Source organism: Cavia porcellus, unplaced genomic scaffold (genome assembly GCF_034190915.1).
Source record: "Cavia porcellus strain 051 isolate PalLab524CR breed Dunkin Hartley unplaced genomic scaffold, mCavPor4.1 scaffold_6, whole genome shotgun sequence".
NCBI lineage: Eukaryota > Metazoa > Chordata > Mammalia > Rodentia > Caviidae > Cavia > Cavia porcellus.
In genome coordinates this window covers 101,687,957-101,703,359 of record NW_026947489.1, presented here as the reverse complement: position 1 = coordinate 101,703,359, position 15,403 = coordinate 101,687,957, and the positions used below count along the sequence as shown (strand labels likewise).

General features: G+C 43.5%; 1 protein-coding gene across 3 annotated transcripts in view; it reads left to right on the top strand.

The window, feature by feature from the left end:
• Window positions 1–12,004, top strand: part of Mical2 (microtubule associated monooxygenase, calponin and LIM domain containing 2) — a 204,407-nt gene extending 192,403 nt beyond the window's left edge. For 2 of the 3 annotated variants that reach the window (XM_063251901.1, XM_013148078.3), the window contains 3 exons: window positions 4,585–4,684; window positions 8,556–8,629; window positions 11,651–12,004. In XM_063251901.1, coding sequence (XP_063107971.1) covers window positions 4,585–4,684; window positions 8,556–8,629; window positions 11,651–11,835 — 359 coding nt within the window. In that variant the 3' untranslated portion in view covers window positions 11,836–12,004. Of the gene's footprint in view, window positions 1–4,581; window positions 4,685–8,555; window positions 8,630–11,650 lie in introns of all 3 variants that reach the window. The other variant, XM_013148079.3, reaches the window with a different exon arrangement.
• The last annotated feature ends 3,399 nt before the right edge of the window (window positions 12,005–15,403 follow it).

Sequence of the window (15,403 nt, the reverse complement as noted above, 5' to 3'; positions counted from 1 at the left end):
ACACAATTCCATATCTAAAGATCCCTAAAATGATTTTGATATTGAAGAAAGGAAGGCTCTAAACCATGAACTTCAGTGAACACAATTGCAGATCATTCCACTAACAAAAGCCAGTTAAGCAGCTCAGTTCAATTTGGGTTTGTTCCGAATGGTCTCCATGGAGGTCAGTGTAGCAGCACTGGACACTAAGGGATGAGATTTGGGAAGGACACGTAAGATTGGAAAGTGGATATGTAATCCAGGATGAAACCTGAGCACGACTGCTATGTATAGTGCAGCAAAGAGGCTGAATTTGAAAAACAGCAACACAAAAATACTCTAAGGACAGCAAAATAGTTCCTTAAAGCTGTTTCTTTTGGATTGAGAACAAGGAGAGGATAGGCACAGGGCTTGTGGCAGATGGTATAATGTTAGATGGTGAGGAAAAGCAGAATTTCCAACTCTCAGCTTTTCTGTTTGCTCTATCAAGCAAAATGGTCCTTAATCCAGAAATACCAAACAAATACCTAAGAAAAGAAATTGAATCCGGATAAATGATAAAGTGGGAGGGCCATAAATTTGGGTTTCTAAGACCAAGTGAAAGATGGTACATGAAAGAGTATCTGAAAGTCGCATTGTTCAATCACAACTTATTACATAAGCTGAATTAAGCTGCTATTGAGATTACATACAGATACAACTTCAGCTTTTGAAAACTAATGGGGACTCGGGAGGCTGAGGCAGGAAGATCATTGCGAGTTCGAGACCAGCCTCTGCTACAAAGTGAGCTCAAGGCCAGCCTGAATTGTATAGTGAGACCCTGGCTCAAAAAAAAAAAAAAAAAAAAAAAAAAAAAAAAAAAAAAAAAAAAAATAGAATGAAAAGAAAAGAAAGCTAATGGAGAATTCTAAAACCAAAAGTCTAGATATTGGTATATTTTCCACTTTTCATGTGGCAAAGATTCTGATCTTTGTCAAAATTTGAAAAGAGATTATTAAAGAAATGGTGAGCTCTTAGAAAGAAAGAGTTTCCTGTAGACCATTGATATTTACTAAAACATTGTGAAAAAAAATAAATGGCATTTCTTTTTCTAGGTAAAGTTTCAGTTTGTGGTGTCAACAAACTTAGCAGATATTTTGGAGCTTGATTTCAGGAAATTATTCTGTTGTCCAAAGTTCCTGTTATAGTCTCCTGGACAAGATACAGTCAAGTACGCTGGGTGGGACTAGTTAGATACATCACACAAAGGTTCAGGATACCCATTTTCAGTTTGGCAGAAATTCCAGTTTAAAGAAATGTGTCAGTAGATAAAATATTCAATTTTCCTATAATGGGGCAAAAGATGTTGCTTAACAAGATGCATATAAAAGTCTTGAATTAGATTAATAAAAAGATCAGTTGCACAAATAAAACATGAACTACCACTTCCCCAGCACCACTGTGGAAAGAACAGAGTTCAATTACAGGTTAATAAGAGCCCAGGAATGGCATCTGTTAAAAAGACATCTTCAGTACTGGGTCATGGAATGAAGGGATGAGGGCGTCTCTCTACTCAGGCACATTTTATTTGAATGTGGACTCTCTTTTAAGATATATCATGGGAAATTAGAAGGAAAGGAGAGGCAGGTTGTCCTCTTCTGACAAAATGATGAATAATTCAGAGGTACCAACTATGGGAAAACCCAAAAAACAGCCCCAGTGAATTGTAAGACCTGTCTTCAAGCATTTGAGATCTATCATGTGAGATAGATTGTGATATGTTTTCCATTCTATTCAGAAATAAAAACTAGAATCAGTAGCTAGCAGCCAACCCCCTGATGATCAGTAACATAAATTTCCAGTCCTCATTACACAGCCGTGAAGAGGACTCCCTGGACTGCAGGGAGCCCTTCATTGCGTGGAGAATTACAGTGTACACGGAGCGTGCACCTGTCAGGGAGGAGGTAGAAGGAATTCCTGCCCTGACCCCTTGGCTGGACCCCTGAGCCCTGAGCATCTTTCTGTCACATACATTGTATGGTTGAATTTAATGAGCTTATACTATACCGGGACTGAGCTGAGGGTTTTGAGTGTGTAATCCCACCTCAGTTTTACTACAGATGAGGAAACTGAGGCTGGGGAGGCCACAGCTAATTATGCAAGTCCATCTAGTGATAGGTGGACATCTGATTCTGAGTGTGAACTCAGAGTATGTGCTCTTTACTTCTACGTTGTATCTGATCTCTGCTTAGACACTTGATTCTTTCAACTGCTGCCCTGAATATCTTATACTTTCTGATGGAGCCACCCATTTAGACTGAGGCTATCTGCGGCTCCTCACTTACATGTAAGACTGATTACCACCCTCCTGTGCTCCCACAGCAGGGGCAGGTTGAGTTCTGTTTACCTATGTAGTACTGGTTTTCCCCAGTGGACTGTAAGTTTCCGGTTTCCCAAAGAGCAGGAACCAATGTTTATTTGGCTGTGTCTCCCAGCACTGTAAGATCTCAGCACTCAACATGCTTATAAGTTTGTTCATTCATTCATGAAACCTAAGGAAAAAATAATATATTTTCCTCCCTTCTCTCTCCCCTTTAAACCTTCCCGTATAAAATTCCACATATTTCTGAAAAATATGTCTCCTTCTCCTTCAGTGTCTCTCTGTTTTCTACATGAAGTTCAAATGCCCTAGCATAGCTCTTAGGGCTGTTGTGCTGAGATAATCATTAAATCACAGGCTTGCTGGTTCACCTCCATGCCTTCTGACCCTCCCCAGTTTGTGTCTCCACCATCCTGTTTGTTCTTGTCTTTTCTCATGTTGCTCCCTCTTCTTGAAAACACATTATTCTGTCATTATTTCCTCTCAGAAATTGTGTATTCTCGAACACCCAAGTCCAAACCCCAGCCTGTGCTTCAACCAAGAAGACCCTGCCTCCTCTGTATTTCTAGGGTGGTTTTTTTGTATTGCATCCCTGTGACCCTTTTCCAGGGTTCTATCTTGTTCTCGCACTTGGAGCCCACTCAGTCCAAAAGATTAACTCACAATAGTTTTGTGGGTTCTCTGACTTACTGTCTCCAAATTTCTTGTCATATGTAATGTCACACTGTATCACCAGTCCCTAAGGTAGTCCCCAACACATAGAAGGTATTTAATAATCTTATATCTTACCAAATGAATGAGTAAGTGAATAAATGAAAGGATAGACCAGAAGTTAAGACCAATAGACCATTTTGTATATAAAATATATAATTTGGGGCCCTGGATATAACTAGTCCCCAGCTTCTTTTTCAGTATAAGTTGTCAAAGAGACAGGGAGAAAAGAAAGTAATTGTTATTGATTACTTGTTTTGGGCAAGACAGTGTTCTAGAGGCTTTATTTACTTTACATGACTACTGAGAGAGAAGGAGACCAGGATAATTCTAGCACTGAAGAGTATGATTTAGGGGGGCTGGGGATTTAGCTCAGTGGCATAAGCACCTGCCTTGCAAGCAGGCGGTCGTGAGTTCGATCCCTGGTACCGATAAAAAGGAAAAAGACAAAAAAAAAGAAGAAGAAAAAAAAAAAAAAAGAGTATGATTTAGGATAAGATGTAGCTGAGCTCAAGCCCTAGCTCTGCCACCTAACTATGAACTTTTAAAGCCTCATTCCCCCAGCTATTCAAGTAGTGAATCTACTGGTGAGCTTATTGTGAAAGCTCAATGAAATGCTGCCTTTAAGGCACATGCAGCCAATCAAGGGGCCCGAAATTGCTGCGTAGTAAATCATATCTCATTACTATTATATTATACACATCTTCAGCCAACGAAGACACAGATGCAGAGGCTGCAAGATGTTCAACAACTTGCCTGAGCTCACACAAATCTAACCGTAGTATTTCACCCTCTGCCTATAGGATTGTCTTGTGTAAATCCCTCTAGAATGGCAGAGATCTTTGCCCTGCAGCATGTATTCTCATTTTAGGGTATGATGTTAGAAAGCTACCAACCAGTATGTTGCAACTTCTTAAATAAACCCAGGTTTTAACATTTTAACATCTAAACATTTAGTGTTTAACATTAAGTATCTGAGAAGTAGTACCAACATGATGATTCTTATGAAACTCAAAGCTAATAGCATTTTTCCATCATCTCACTTTTATTCGTGCAAAAAAAAAAAATCAAAATGTCACTCATCACTCCCATAATCAAATGTGGTGGTCTGAACTTCCTTGCAATGTGAATAGGTATTTGACTCAGAGAGGAAAAAAAAGAGAAAGAAGGGGACAGTAGCGATCAGTTAAGACTTCTTGGGGAGGATGTGACCTATACCTATACACAAGTTTCACAGAAGACAGACAGGTGGGCAGGAGAAGGTTCTTTGTGCTAGGATGTTATCACAGACTATGACCTTGGACTGCATTAGTCACTCCTGAACTGCCCAGGAGGACTGCTGCCCCCATTCCGAGCACACACAGGGGGTTTTATTTGTCATACTTACGACCTTGAGGTGTCAACAGGGGACCAGGAAGCGGCTGCCTGCCGAGCCTTCTCACTGCATACATGGCCGGCTAAAGTGGCTCCAAAGCAGTTTGATTATGGGGAGAGAAACGCCAATCTAACCCATTTGTCACTGATTTCTTAAGCAGATTCAGGGACACAGGACGAAGCACAGCTTTTGCAGGAATGGTTCACGCTGGTCCTGGAGAAGAATAAATTAATGCGATATGAGTCAGAGCTACTGATCATGTAAGTAAGGCAACACAGATAACAGTGAGGCTTAAAAGCAAAGGACGGGGGAAGTGGTGTTGTCCTCCTGGTTTGAAGTCCCAGGATTTTTTCTTTTTGTGCATACAGAACAGTGATTGAGGCAAATTGGTATTTTATGTCTTGCATATCATGCTGGCATTAGCGTGAAGAATCTTCAGTTGTCTGTTCTCTCCGTGGAGTCCTGGGGCTGAAATAGATGTAAGGTAGTGGGTCAGGAGCTGGAGAGCGTTCAGGTGTCCTCAGCCCCCAGCCCGTGGAGAAGAGCAGTCACACCCCTGCAGTGGGGAAGCTTGTGTCTGGCCTCACAGCCTGGCCACTTCTTACATCTTTCTCAGATCTAAAGACTGAGGTCTATCTGGCTGTCCTTTCTGCATAAAGGCCAGCTGAGAGGTCAAAAAGCACAGATAGACCTCCTCACATTCTTCTGACAAAACTGAAGTTCACTTTAGCTGTCACCATCCTGAAGGGAAAGAAATAACATTTAGTGTAAACCATAAAAGTGTAAAACCCAGAAGTTGTGCTGGGAACTTTCATTCACGCTGTTTCATTTTGTCTTCACCATAACCTTGACAGGTGACCCAGGGTACTTTTAAGGGTATCTGATAAGTATTAGTATTCTTCCCTGCCTGGGAACTAAAGCACTGAGAAATAAGACAATTGAATCGGTAGGTAGGGTGTCCAAAGTATCACCCCCAGTATTAACAGTGATTAACTTGGCTATGTATGACAGCCCAGATGGGCTTGCTGGCTTTATTCATTTCTTAGGGCTGCAATAACAAATTACCACAAAGTGGGTGACTTAAAACAGAAACTTGTATTCTCACGGTTCTAGAAGCCAGAAGTCCAAATTAAGGTGCTGAGAGAGCGTGTTCCCTCACAAAGCTCTAGAGAGAAGTCCTTCCTTGCCTCTTCCATTCTTGTGGCTGCATGCATTCCTTAGCTGGTAGCTGCATAACTCCATTCTCTACCTCTGTCTCCACATAGCCTTCTCTGTGTCTATTTCTGCATTCGCTTCTTCTCAGGACAATTGTTAAGTTTGAGAATCACTGGAATAATCTAGACTACTTATCACAGAGACATTCTATCTTCAAAGACCTTTTTTCAAATAATGTCACATTCCCAGTTTTTAAATAGGAAGGATGAGAATCACCATTCAGCCTATTGCTGTAAATGCCAGAATTAGACCTATAATCTACCTGAAAGGTAGTGGGCTTACTCTTTAGGAGGAGGGTTTTTATCCTAGACTAATGGGTTTTATCCCAGAACGCAGTCTGTCTAACAGTGATGGCAAACCTTTCAGGTTGTCAACGACACAAATAGCCTGCAGCAGTGCCAGTGCTATAAGCTCGCCACCACTGCCCTAGGGGATATTTGGCAAGGTCTGGAGACATCTTGGGATGTCACACTCAGGGTCTGCTACTGGGATATAGTGAGTAGAGACCAAGGATGCCAAAGATACTACAATACACAGAACGCTCCTCCTCTTGCCACTGAGAAAGAATTATCCAGTCTAAAACGTCAAGACTGAGAAATGTCCCCCAAAGACCTGTACAGAGCTCAGAGCAATTGAGAATATGCATTTGCTGAGGACAGGCTGAGCGTGGGAGAAACAGGGAGATGTGAGCTGAGAATGCCTAATCTGTTTTTCCTAAATTTACCTGAGAGCAAGACAGGTGGGTGGGAGGGAAAAGACCACAAGTGACAATCATTGAGCTCCCTTGTCATAGGATGTGAAGTAATTTCTTCACACCTTCCTGATTACAAAGCCCTTTTTATACAACCATTCTGTCTGCATCAGGGCCAGGTCTGACTTATGAAGTTCAACAGAAATTTATCGAGCACATATGCCAGAAACTGTGCTGGGTTCTGTGGAAATACAAACAGGCCGCAGTCCCTGTCTTCAAGAGTTCTGTGGTTTTGGTGGAGACTCTGCAGTGGTAATAAAGAACACATGGTGGGAGCTCCACAGAGGTTTGTGGGAGCCTCGCTTCACAGGGTCTACTTGAGAAAGTGGGGAGATTGGCTGCCGCTGCTGGCCAAAGGCCTCCCCAAATAGTGCATGATAGGAGGATTTTTCTTCTCCAAATAACATCAAATAGGAAGGCACAGACATGGGTGCTACACAAGAGGAGCTGCGATGAAGGACCAGTGTCAGTTGAGAGAAAGACCAGGGAGAGATGTCCTGGACCGGTCAGTTTAAATCCTTTTGGAAAGAAGATGCCAGGACAGAGGGAAATGTATAAGTGGTTCCCTGGGGGACACACTTGGAAACAACACAGAGAAAGGAGAGCGAGAATATGGGGGATGCCTTCAGATACCACTGAAGTTCTGATTCGTATCAAAGGAGAGGAGGAGGGAAGGAGACTTGGTAGGAGGAACCTAGATGCAATGCAGCTCTGAGCAAAGCTCAGATGCCATTAGAAACATCAGAGCAGAGAATCTACTGCAGAAGTTGTGCGTTGGACAAGAAGTGCCCAGCTCTGTGAACTGGCTGGGGAGAGCATGGCCTCAACATAACGGTGAACTGGAATCCAGAGGGATTCAGCTCACTACACTCTTCCCAGAGAGTCCACCTCCACAGGCTCCCCCCAGGTCCATAAGCAGTTGAGTGTCAGTAACAAAAGGGTGGATATTGAACAAGACGGAAATCTTAGTCCAAGCAGTATTAGAAGCAGTAACAATAACATCAACAGGGTATAGCAAATGCAGGGTAGGGGCCTTCGCAGGACAAACCCAGAGCCTGTTCTCAGCTCTCAGCCTCTGCACTGGAGGGGAGAAGGGAGAGGAAAGGAGAAGAAACAGTATATTTCTCCCAACAAGTTAGGATCAATTTCTTGCATTAGGCATTTATTTATGCATCTTAATAACCCAGGATCTGCCTGGAGTAGTCTACCATTTATCAAGCACTTACACAATGATTCACGAGTCATTGATGACGTCACTCTTGTCTCTCCAACACTGCTTTCCTGGTTTCTGGAATGCTGCATTTATTGTTCTGTCCTTTCTGCCTTCTGGTTGCTTCATTCCTGGCTCCTTCCCTTTCATTTGAAATATAAAGCTCTGTCTTCAAATTGTTTCTCGCTCTGTCTTTTAGTGCCTTCACATGACTTCAACTATCACCTCTTCACACCGCCACATCTGTGCAGGTCCTCATTTCTGCTGAGAGCTCCAGGGTGGCATTCGGGAGCCGCTCCAGCACAGCCCAGGCTGGCACATGGGAGCCGACCCACACACTGGGATGGAAGTGTGCAATCCCACACACTGAAAAGTTAGGTTCCTGCTGGCCTTCACTGAGGACAAGCTGTACATCTTGATGCTGTTGTTCCTTGCAGTGAAAATGGAGTTCCCAGCACTCAAGCTTGGCTCCTCCAGAGCCTCCCTGAGTTTCCTACAGCAAATTGGTGCAGTGCCTAAGCTTACCACTGCATTTGGACCAAATGTCTTGCTTTGTTACCTCCTTTTGGTCTTCTTGTTGACCACAAACAGAGTTGTTAGAGGCGATTCTTGAAGTCATATTGGACCTAAAAGAGAAAAGAGCTTTCGTATGTTCTTCCTTGGACCATTCCAGTCACTTCTTCACTCTCTCTCTCCCAGTTACCTGTCCCAGAGCATGCTGCTGTCACATCCAGCTTTCTGCTGCTCTCCATTGTTCGTGAGCCCAGCCTATCTTCAGCAATCTCTCTGGGCCTCTTCAATGGCCCCAGCAGCAGCAAGACTTTCCACTTACAGATATTCCAGGGTCCCTGTTTTAATCCCCCCAAAATGCTATAGCTATTATTGATGGGCAGCTTCTTTCAGTGTTTCCACACAAATTCTCATATTTACGGTTGGAACATTTTCTCGTCCGCAGGGCTCAGGAACTAGAATTAGAAGATCATCAAAGCAGACTGGAGCAAAAATTAAGAGAGAAAATGCTTAAGGAGGGTGAGTATGGTGATATATTTGGGATCTTGCTAAAGTCATTCCCCCCCTCCAGAAGGACACTGATCCCAGAATGGAGTGCTCCCTCCTGCTCTGCCTGACCCACCAGCCCGAGAGTCAGAGGATGTACCAAGCCAGCTGGCCTTTGGTTCACCTCCATGGACACAGAAGTCCCGGGGAGCTTCAGTCACTTGGGCAGTGAGCGTCATGTTTTCCTCCATCCCGTGGGCCAGGAGAAACAAAGCCATTTATTCGCTTATTTGCTTATCCATCCATTCATTTAGCCAGCATTTATTGAGAACCAAGTGTGAGCCTGCATGTGGTAAAGAGCAGCCCCAGCCCTCTGGGAGTCTGTGATCTCACTGGGGAGACCAATACCCAGACCAGTCCTCATTGCCAAGAGAGGGCCATAGCAGGTGTTTGGGAACAGGAGAGGGTGGGCTGGTTCTGCCAGGCATTACAGCTGGGCTGGGCCAGGGCACTACACCTGAGAAACACATTCTACCCTAAAGAAAGAAAGATATATTGAATTACCCATCCATTGGTTCCAGCCAGAAAGACACATTCACTATGTTTGGTGCCTACATGCTTGTGGGCCAAATCTATGGTGACTTCCCTACATTTAAACCTACATCTAAAAGAATAAATTAAATGATGCCCTTGCAGCTCATAGAACCAACATTGCATCTTCATAAGTTGCCTGGTACAGGGAAAGCAAGTAATAGACATCACGATGGTGTTTTATTTTATCTCACTTTTCAGGTTAGGAAACCAAGTCTGAGAGAATCTAAATAATATGTTCAAGGTAAGTGGCAAAGCTCACATTTAGGAGGAGACTACAAATAAGAGTTTTCTGGAGTTTTTTCCTCATGGATCTGAAGGCTGATTCTTTATAGCAACAGTGTTCTGCTTATAACAACTCCTGTGCAGTTCTGCACTGTGAAAGAGAGGCAAAAGCAGTATACGGGGCTGAGGTATAGCCTAGCGCCACAGTGCAAGGCCCCAGGTTCAATTTCACTGCAAAAAAAAACTGCTGTACATCTTTCATTTGTCAGAAGGAACTCAGGTGTCACCATCTGTGAGCAGTCTAAACAGAAGGCATTTTTAAATTTTTCAATGGTGCTTATTAAATCAGGAATACCAATACTGGAATACAACCTAAATTAACAAATCATTTTATCTAATCCAATTGATATGTGTGATAGCAAATTTTAATTTTTGTTTCTGAATAATAAACACATTTTGATGTCCTCTTTTTTTTTAAAGTTCTGTGAAGTGAGTCACGTTGCTCCCCTCTTCTCCTGTGTCCATTTATTATCCTCCACCTCCCCGGAAAAGGAGTTTCTTTATTTTGTCTCCAGCTGGGCTTCCCTTCCACAAAAGTTTTCCCCTACTAGTTAGCAAGGAAAAAATAGGAACTCTTCATCCCTCTTGGGTAAACTTGTTCTGATGCAATGATTTAAACAGTCCCTATAGGAAATGCTCAGTCTCTCTGGGATGAAAACAATCAGTGTTGAGGACGGGCACTGCTTCCTTCTGCATTTCTCCCCTAGGGCGACTGCCAGGCAAGTGGAGAGGCAGTCTGTGTTCTGGTGGCTGAGGTGCTGCTAGGGGTGATGACTTCCTGAGTCCCCACATACTCGTGTCCTGTTGCTGGGCTGCCACCCTCCTGCTGGCGCTTGCTGTGCGGCTGATGTCACCATAGCCTGACCTTTCTCTTGGTGGCATCTCACTGCGCCTCACCTCATGCACTCAGCAAAGCCACACCACCTACTGTCACACCTCTACGTGGAGTCCCTGCCCTCCTGTACAGGGGAGCTCACTGCTGGCCCACTGGGCAGCTGCCTCTGGTAACTTTTGACCAAGTGGTCAGAAGTTCTTCTCAGGTCCCCCCATGCAACACACAGCAGGTGGAGACCGGAGAGCTGCCCTCAGACCCTTATCTGCCTCACCATCAACTACTATGCTGTGTCCAGCAGGCCTCATCCCAGTGTGCAGAAAGGGGCAGGACAGGGGTCTTTGCACCCTCAGTTCCATCAAATGATGTGAGACATTGTCTGCTTCTTTGGGGCAACCAGGCCCCAGCATGGAGAGACCAAAGCACAGAGCTCCCTGCCTCTCTCTTCTCCCTCCCACAAAGCAGAAGGTGCTAAGGGACAGGCACATCCTCTTGCCTTCATCACATCTACCCGCTTCCAGATGCAGACTCAGCAGCCATGCCCCCAAGAGGCGGTGGGACCCTCTCTAACTGGGCCAGGGCTCCTGTTCATCCTCAGAGTGTAGATAGAGGGAAAGAATGTAAAGTGACTCTATGAACACAGTCATCTGGTTGGCAAGACCTAAAGCTGGCTCTGCAACCCTGTTGAGGGTCAGAAAGTCATGACCACTGTTTCTCATGCATTCCCTTCCTTCTGTGACAGCCCTGTCCCTCTGCACATTCAGATACCTTGGGCCAATTAGGAAGAAGCCTGGCCCTTTGGAGAAGCTCATAAGAAGCAGAGTCCACCCGGAAACCTCCTCCCTACCACAGCAGGGACAGTTGTAGCCTCACTTGGCTCCCTTGTGGGCTCTGCCTGAAAGGCTACAATTTGTCTGAAAGGCTGAAAGGCTACAATTCAGTACAAATGACAAAAGGATTTTTGTCTTTGCAATAGCAGCCACTTGTGCAGACACTTCACCAGGAAACTTTTCTCAATATTTTTATGGAAACAGCCTTTCAGTTGTTTCATTGGTGTCTTTCTGGGGCAGGAGGGAAGGTTGGGAGGCTTGATAGGGAGTGGCTGTGTTAATTTCCTTTGCACACAAATGGGTTTTCCCATCCCTGTGCACAGATTCTCTAAGTGAAATCCAAGTTGACCGCTGCACAAAGCACTCATCTTTTTCATCTGTGCCTTTAAGGGCAGTTCCTTGTTTTGTTCATTGAAATTAAAGGGCAAAACAAATCCCTAACAGTGGAGAATGCTCATGCCCAGAACCCTCCTGGGCCCAGTCTCACCTGAGATCCATGTTTTCTTTTTCCTTTAGAGAGTCAGAAAGACGAGAATGACCGTAATGAGGAGCAAGAAATATTCACTGAGATGATGCAAGTGATTAAGCAAAGGGACAAACTCGTGGATTCCTTAGAGGAACAGCGCATCAAGGAAAAGGCTGAAGACCAGCACTTCGAAAGCTTTGTCCTCTCCAGGGGCTGTCAGCTGAGCAGGACATGAGGTGCCCGTCCCTCCCTGAGGCCAGCCCTGCATGCCACGCTGCCTCAATCTGGAACGGAAGTCATCCCCTCCTGCGTGGCAGACATTTTTATTTTTAATTAAAATTCTCATATGTATTACAGATTCCCAAGATTTTTCCAGAGACTATAATAAAAAAAAAAACCACAAAGACTGTTTTGAAATTGGCAACCGACGTCATCCAGGCACTGGGATCGGAGGTGTTCTTGGCGGAGGACCAGCATTGTTTTCCCTAAAAAGTGACACAAAGCCTTGCCCCCCGCCCCGCTTTCATCATTTTCCTTCCCAATCCATTGAGTTACATGTTTTAAGACTTTTAAGAAGCTGCCTTTTCATTAATACATCCATATTTGCTTTTTTTTTTTCTCCCCCCACATGGATGACCGGTTTCCAAATGTCAGAAAGCGGCAGCAGCAGTTTAAAGATTAGGTTAATATTTAAATTGTGTTTCCAGAGAAAGAGGAAAGACCTCAAGATTACTGATTACATAAAGCAAATAACTCATATAGCAGGTGTTAATTCAATCCAGGGTGAATTTAATTTACCAGGTGTATTTATAAGCCTTAATATAATATACATAAGCAATGAGAGTTTATAGAACATTTGAGCCTTAATTTTATTAAAAAAAGAAAAAGAAAAGGAAATAAAGCTTTAACTTCATGCCAGCAGGATTGCTAGTTTTCACCAAATCCTGTTGGCTTAGGAGAGCTTTTGTTCTCACCATGCTCAGCTCACGGCCCCTGGAGCATAATGATAAGCACTTTTAGAAAAATGAATGGTTTTTTTGAAGGGCTTTTTAAAGTAAGTGTTGGTGATGGCAGAAAGGAAAACTCTTTCACTTGTTGAGAAAACATTGCTGAGGTGGGTGCTGCAGTGGGAAAACACCACACTGGTGGGCCCGGGAGACGGGAGACGGAGGCCTCTTGGTGCTCCTGGTCTTTGGCTTGAACAGAGCAGGGTCTCCACCCTCTCCTAGGACAGCCAAGGTCCCAGGAGACAAGGACAAAACCACTTCTGACTGCCAGGGAGAGCTGAGCGGGGGCTACTCCATTTATGCAATCCCAACTTGAGCCATGGATTTGTTTTTCTGACATTTTCAATATGCCCAGACAGCTGGTGGGTGGAGTTTGTGTGCTGACTCGTTGGGCTTCCCGGGGTATTTTGACAGTGCAGATGGGGACCAAAGAAGAGGAGATTTCAAGTGGTGATGTGTTGTCATAAAACATTTGATGGTTCTCCCCCGGAGGGAGTTTTTTTTTTTTGAAGTTTTAGTTTGTTATGGACAAGAAAGAGACCGAAGAACTCTGTTACACATTTGGCCACTTGTTTCTTCTAGCGTTTAAATGTGTCATTAGACAACAGGTGCTTTACAATAGTTAGCTCTGACTGGAGGCCAAATTTCTCTCAGGATGGGTTGACCCAGGAAGCACTTCTGAGATTCTGTCTGCGCGCAGCATCTGGCCAGCTGACAAGCCAGGAAGATGTACAAGGACCTCCCCTGAGTCAGCCAGCATTATGGGTGGCATTTAAACCAACGATACTAAGCTTCCAGAGACAATCTTTCTTTTCCAAGAATCAGGTCTTCTTGTGCCTTGAAGTCTATTAAAGGGGGGTCTGTGGTTGGAAAATATGTAAAAGCTTTCTATCTACCTACTTTAGGAAAGCTATACCATTTCTATTTATGTTTTTATTTATTTGTATGTTTAGTGGCAGCTGATAATGATTTCTTGATAATTCTGCTTTCCTGTGTTGTAATTTGGAGGAGACCTTTTAGTACTAAAATACTGGAATAGAAGCTGCTTAATGTAGCTTCAGGGCAGCCAGTTGTACGGTATTAAAGATGTGTGGAGATGGTCAGAATAATATTTTCAGCCATCAGGACTTTACATCCATACTCTTTCAGGTAAATGCACAGCGATGTTAACTTATTTTAAGAAAGATACATAACTTGAGCTTGCATTCTAGAACACGCAGAAGCACTCAAATCCAGTCTTCTCAGCCAGTTAGGTAAAAGTGCTTGCATACATTTAATAGAGGATGCTGGAAGGATGCTGGATGTCTGGATTGTTATTGTCCAAAAGAATTAATTATCATGTATTTTATCATATTTTCAGCTAAAAAAGATTTTCTCAACAGGATCAAGAAAACAGAGTTCTTAGCCCTATATTCTGTTAATATACGAGAAATACAATTTGTTTATACTCTTCCACAGAGTATATTCTATGGTTTAAGGCTTAACCTTATCTAGCCAAGTATAAAACATAAGCCTCATACTTAACAGTTTCCTACTTATGCTAGTTTTCTGTTTCACCAGTGCATACAAGCCATTTAAATGACATTCCCAAAAGTACACAAATATGGCTGTTGAACTAATTAAAATGATTCCATCCCTTACAACAGAGAATGTTTAAGACCCTCGAAACATAAGATGCTGTGTATTTTGAAGATACTTCCTTCGAATGCAGTGGGAGCAGGATTATGATAAAAATGCAAAGCCTTCCCTTCCCTCTAAAAGAGCTCAGCCAAGATGGCCAAGGCCAAACAGTTTAGGATTCTGACTAGGACATCAAGATCCAGCCTCCAGTTATATTTCATAGTCAACCTCCCATCCCCTCCACATTAATCTGAAGAGATTATGATAGTTATAAACTCCAAATTTTACCTAAGTTGGAGCAAGAGGACAGTTGTCAAGTGTGTTCCCCCAAAGCTGTCATTTATGGATCTACTTATTTAACATTCTTTGCCCTTGGGGTTCTGCAAGCCCTGTGCTTGATGCTGAGAAACAAAGAATTTTAATCCTCCTCCCCATCTCTTAAGAAATACAAAGACCAACAACCACCCTCGAATCCAAAGATAAAAAAGTATTTTTCATAAGCACCAATCTATTCTGCTCACGTTTATGTCAAGCATAAAGACTTCCATCCCTCACTATCACAGTGCTTCTTTGGCAATAAAAATACGCTCGTGTTTCTAAAACTGTGAAAAATAATATCAGATTGTACTGTTTCATTTAAACCTTGACTTTGGCAGCATTAGGCTGCTTGGAATCAATCAATGCCGAGATGCAGCACGTTAATTGCAACTGAGAAAGGAAGTGGCAGGTGTTTCCATCTCTGATGAGCTGCAATGAAATTGATGTTTTCTGCATTCAGGAGGCAAATGACAATTCAGCAGCGTCTCCCTTCCCAGGAAGCAGATTTACAGGCTTTTTCTTCCAAACTGAAAATGGCAGCATGCCCCACCCAGGTGGTTGATCAGAGAACTACCTCTGCGGGGCAGAGGTGGCAGGGGGCAGCTGGGGCCACCACATGAGCTGAGAGCGTGGCAATCACTGGATGCGGGGAGCTCTGATTGTCGTCAGAAGGTTGGTGTGCAGGGAAAAGTGCACGATTTTACCTACTGTTTATCTTCTAACCTCACTGCTGAGTAGCTTGTAAAAGATTAATTTGCTCCAACAACCAGGAGCTATTTATATGGATGGAGATGTGTTATATGTGTACCACTCTAAAAACCAAAGTGAACCAAAAGTAAACGGTTTTGTGTGTCAGGA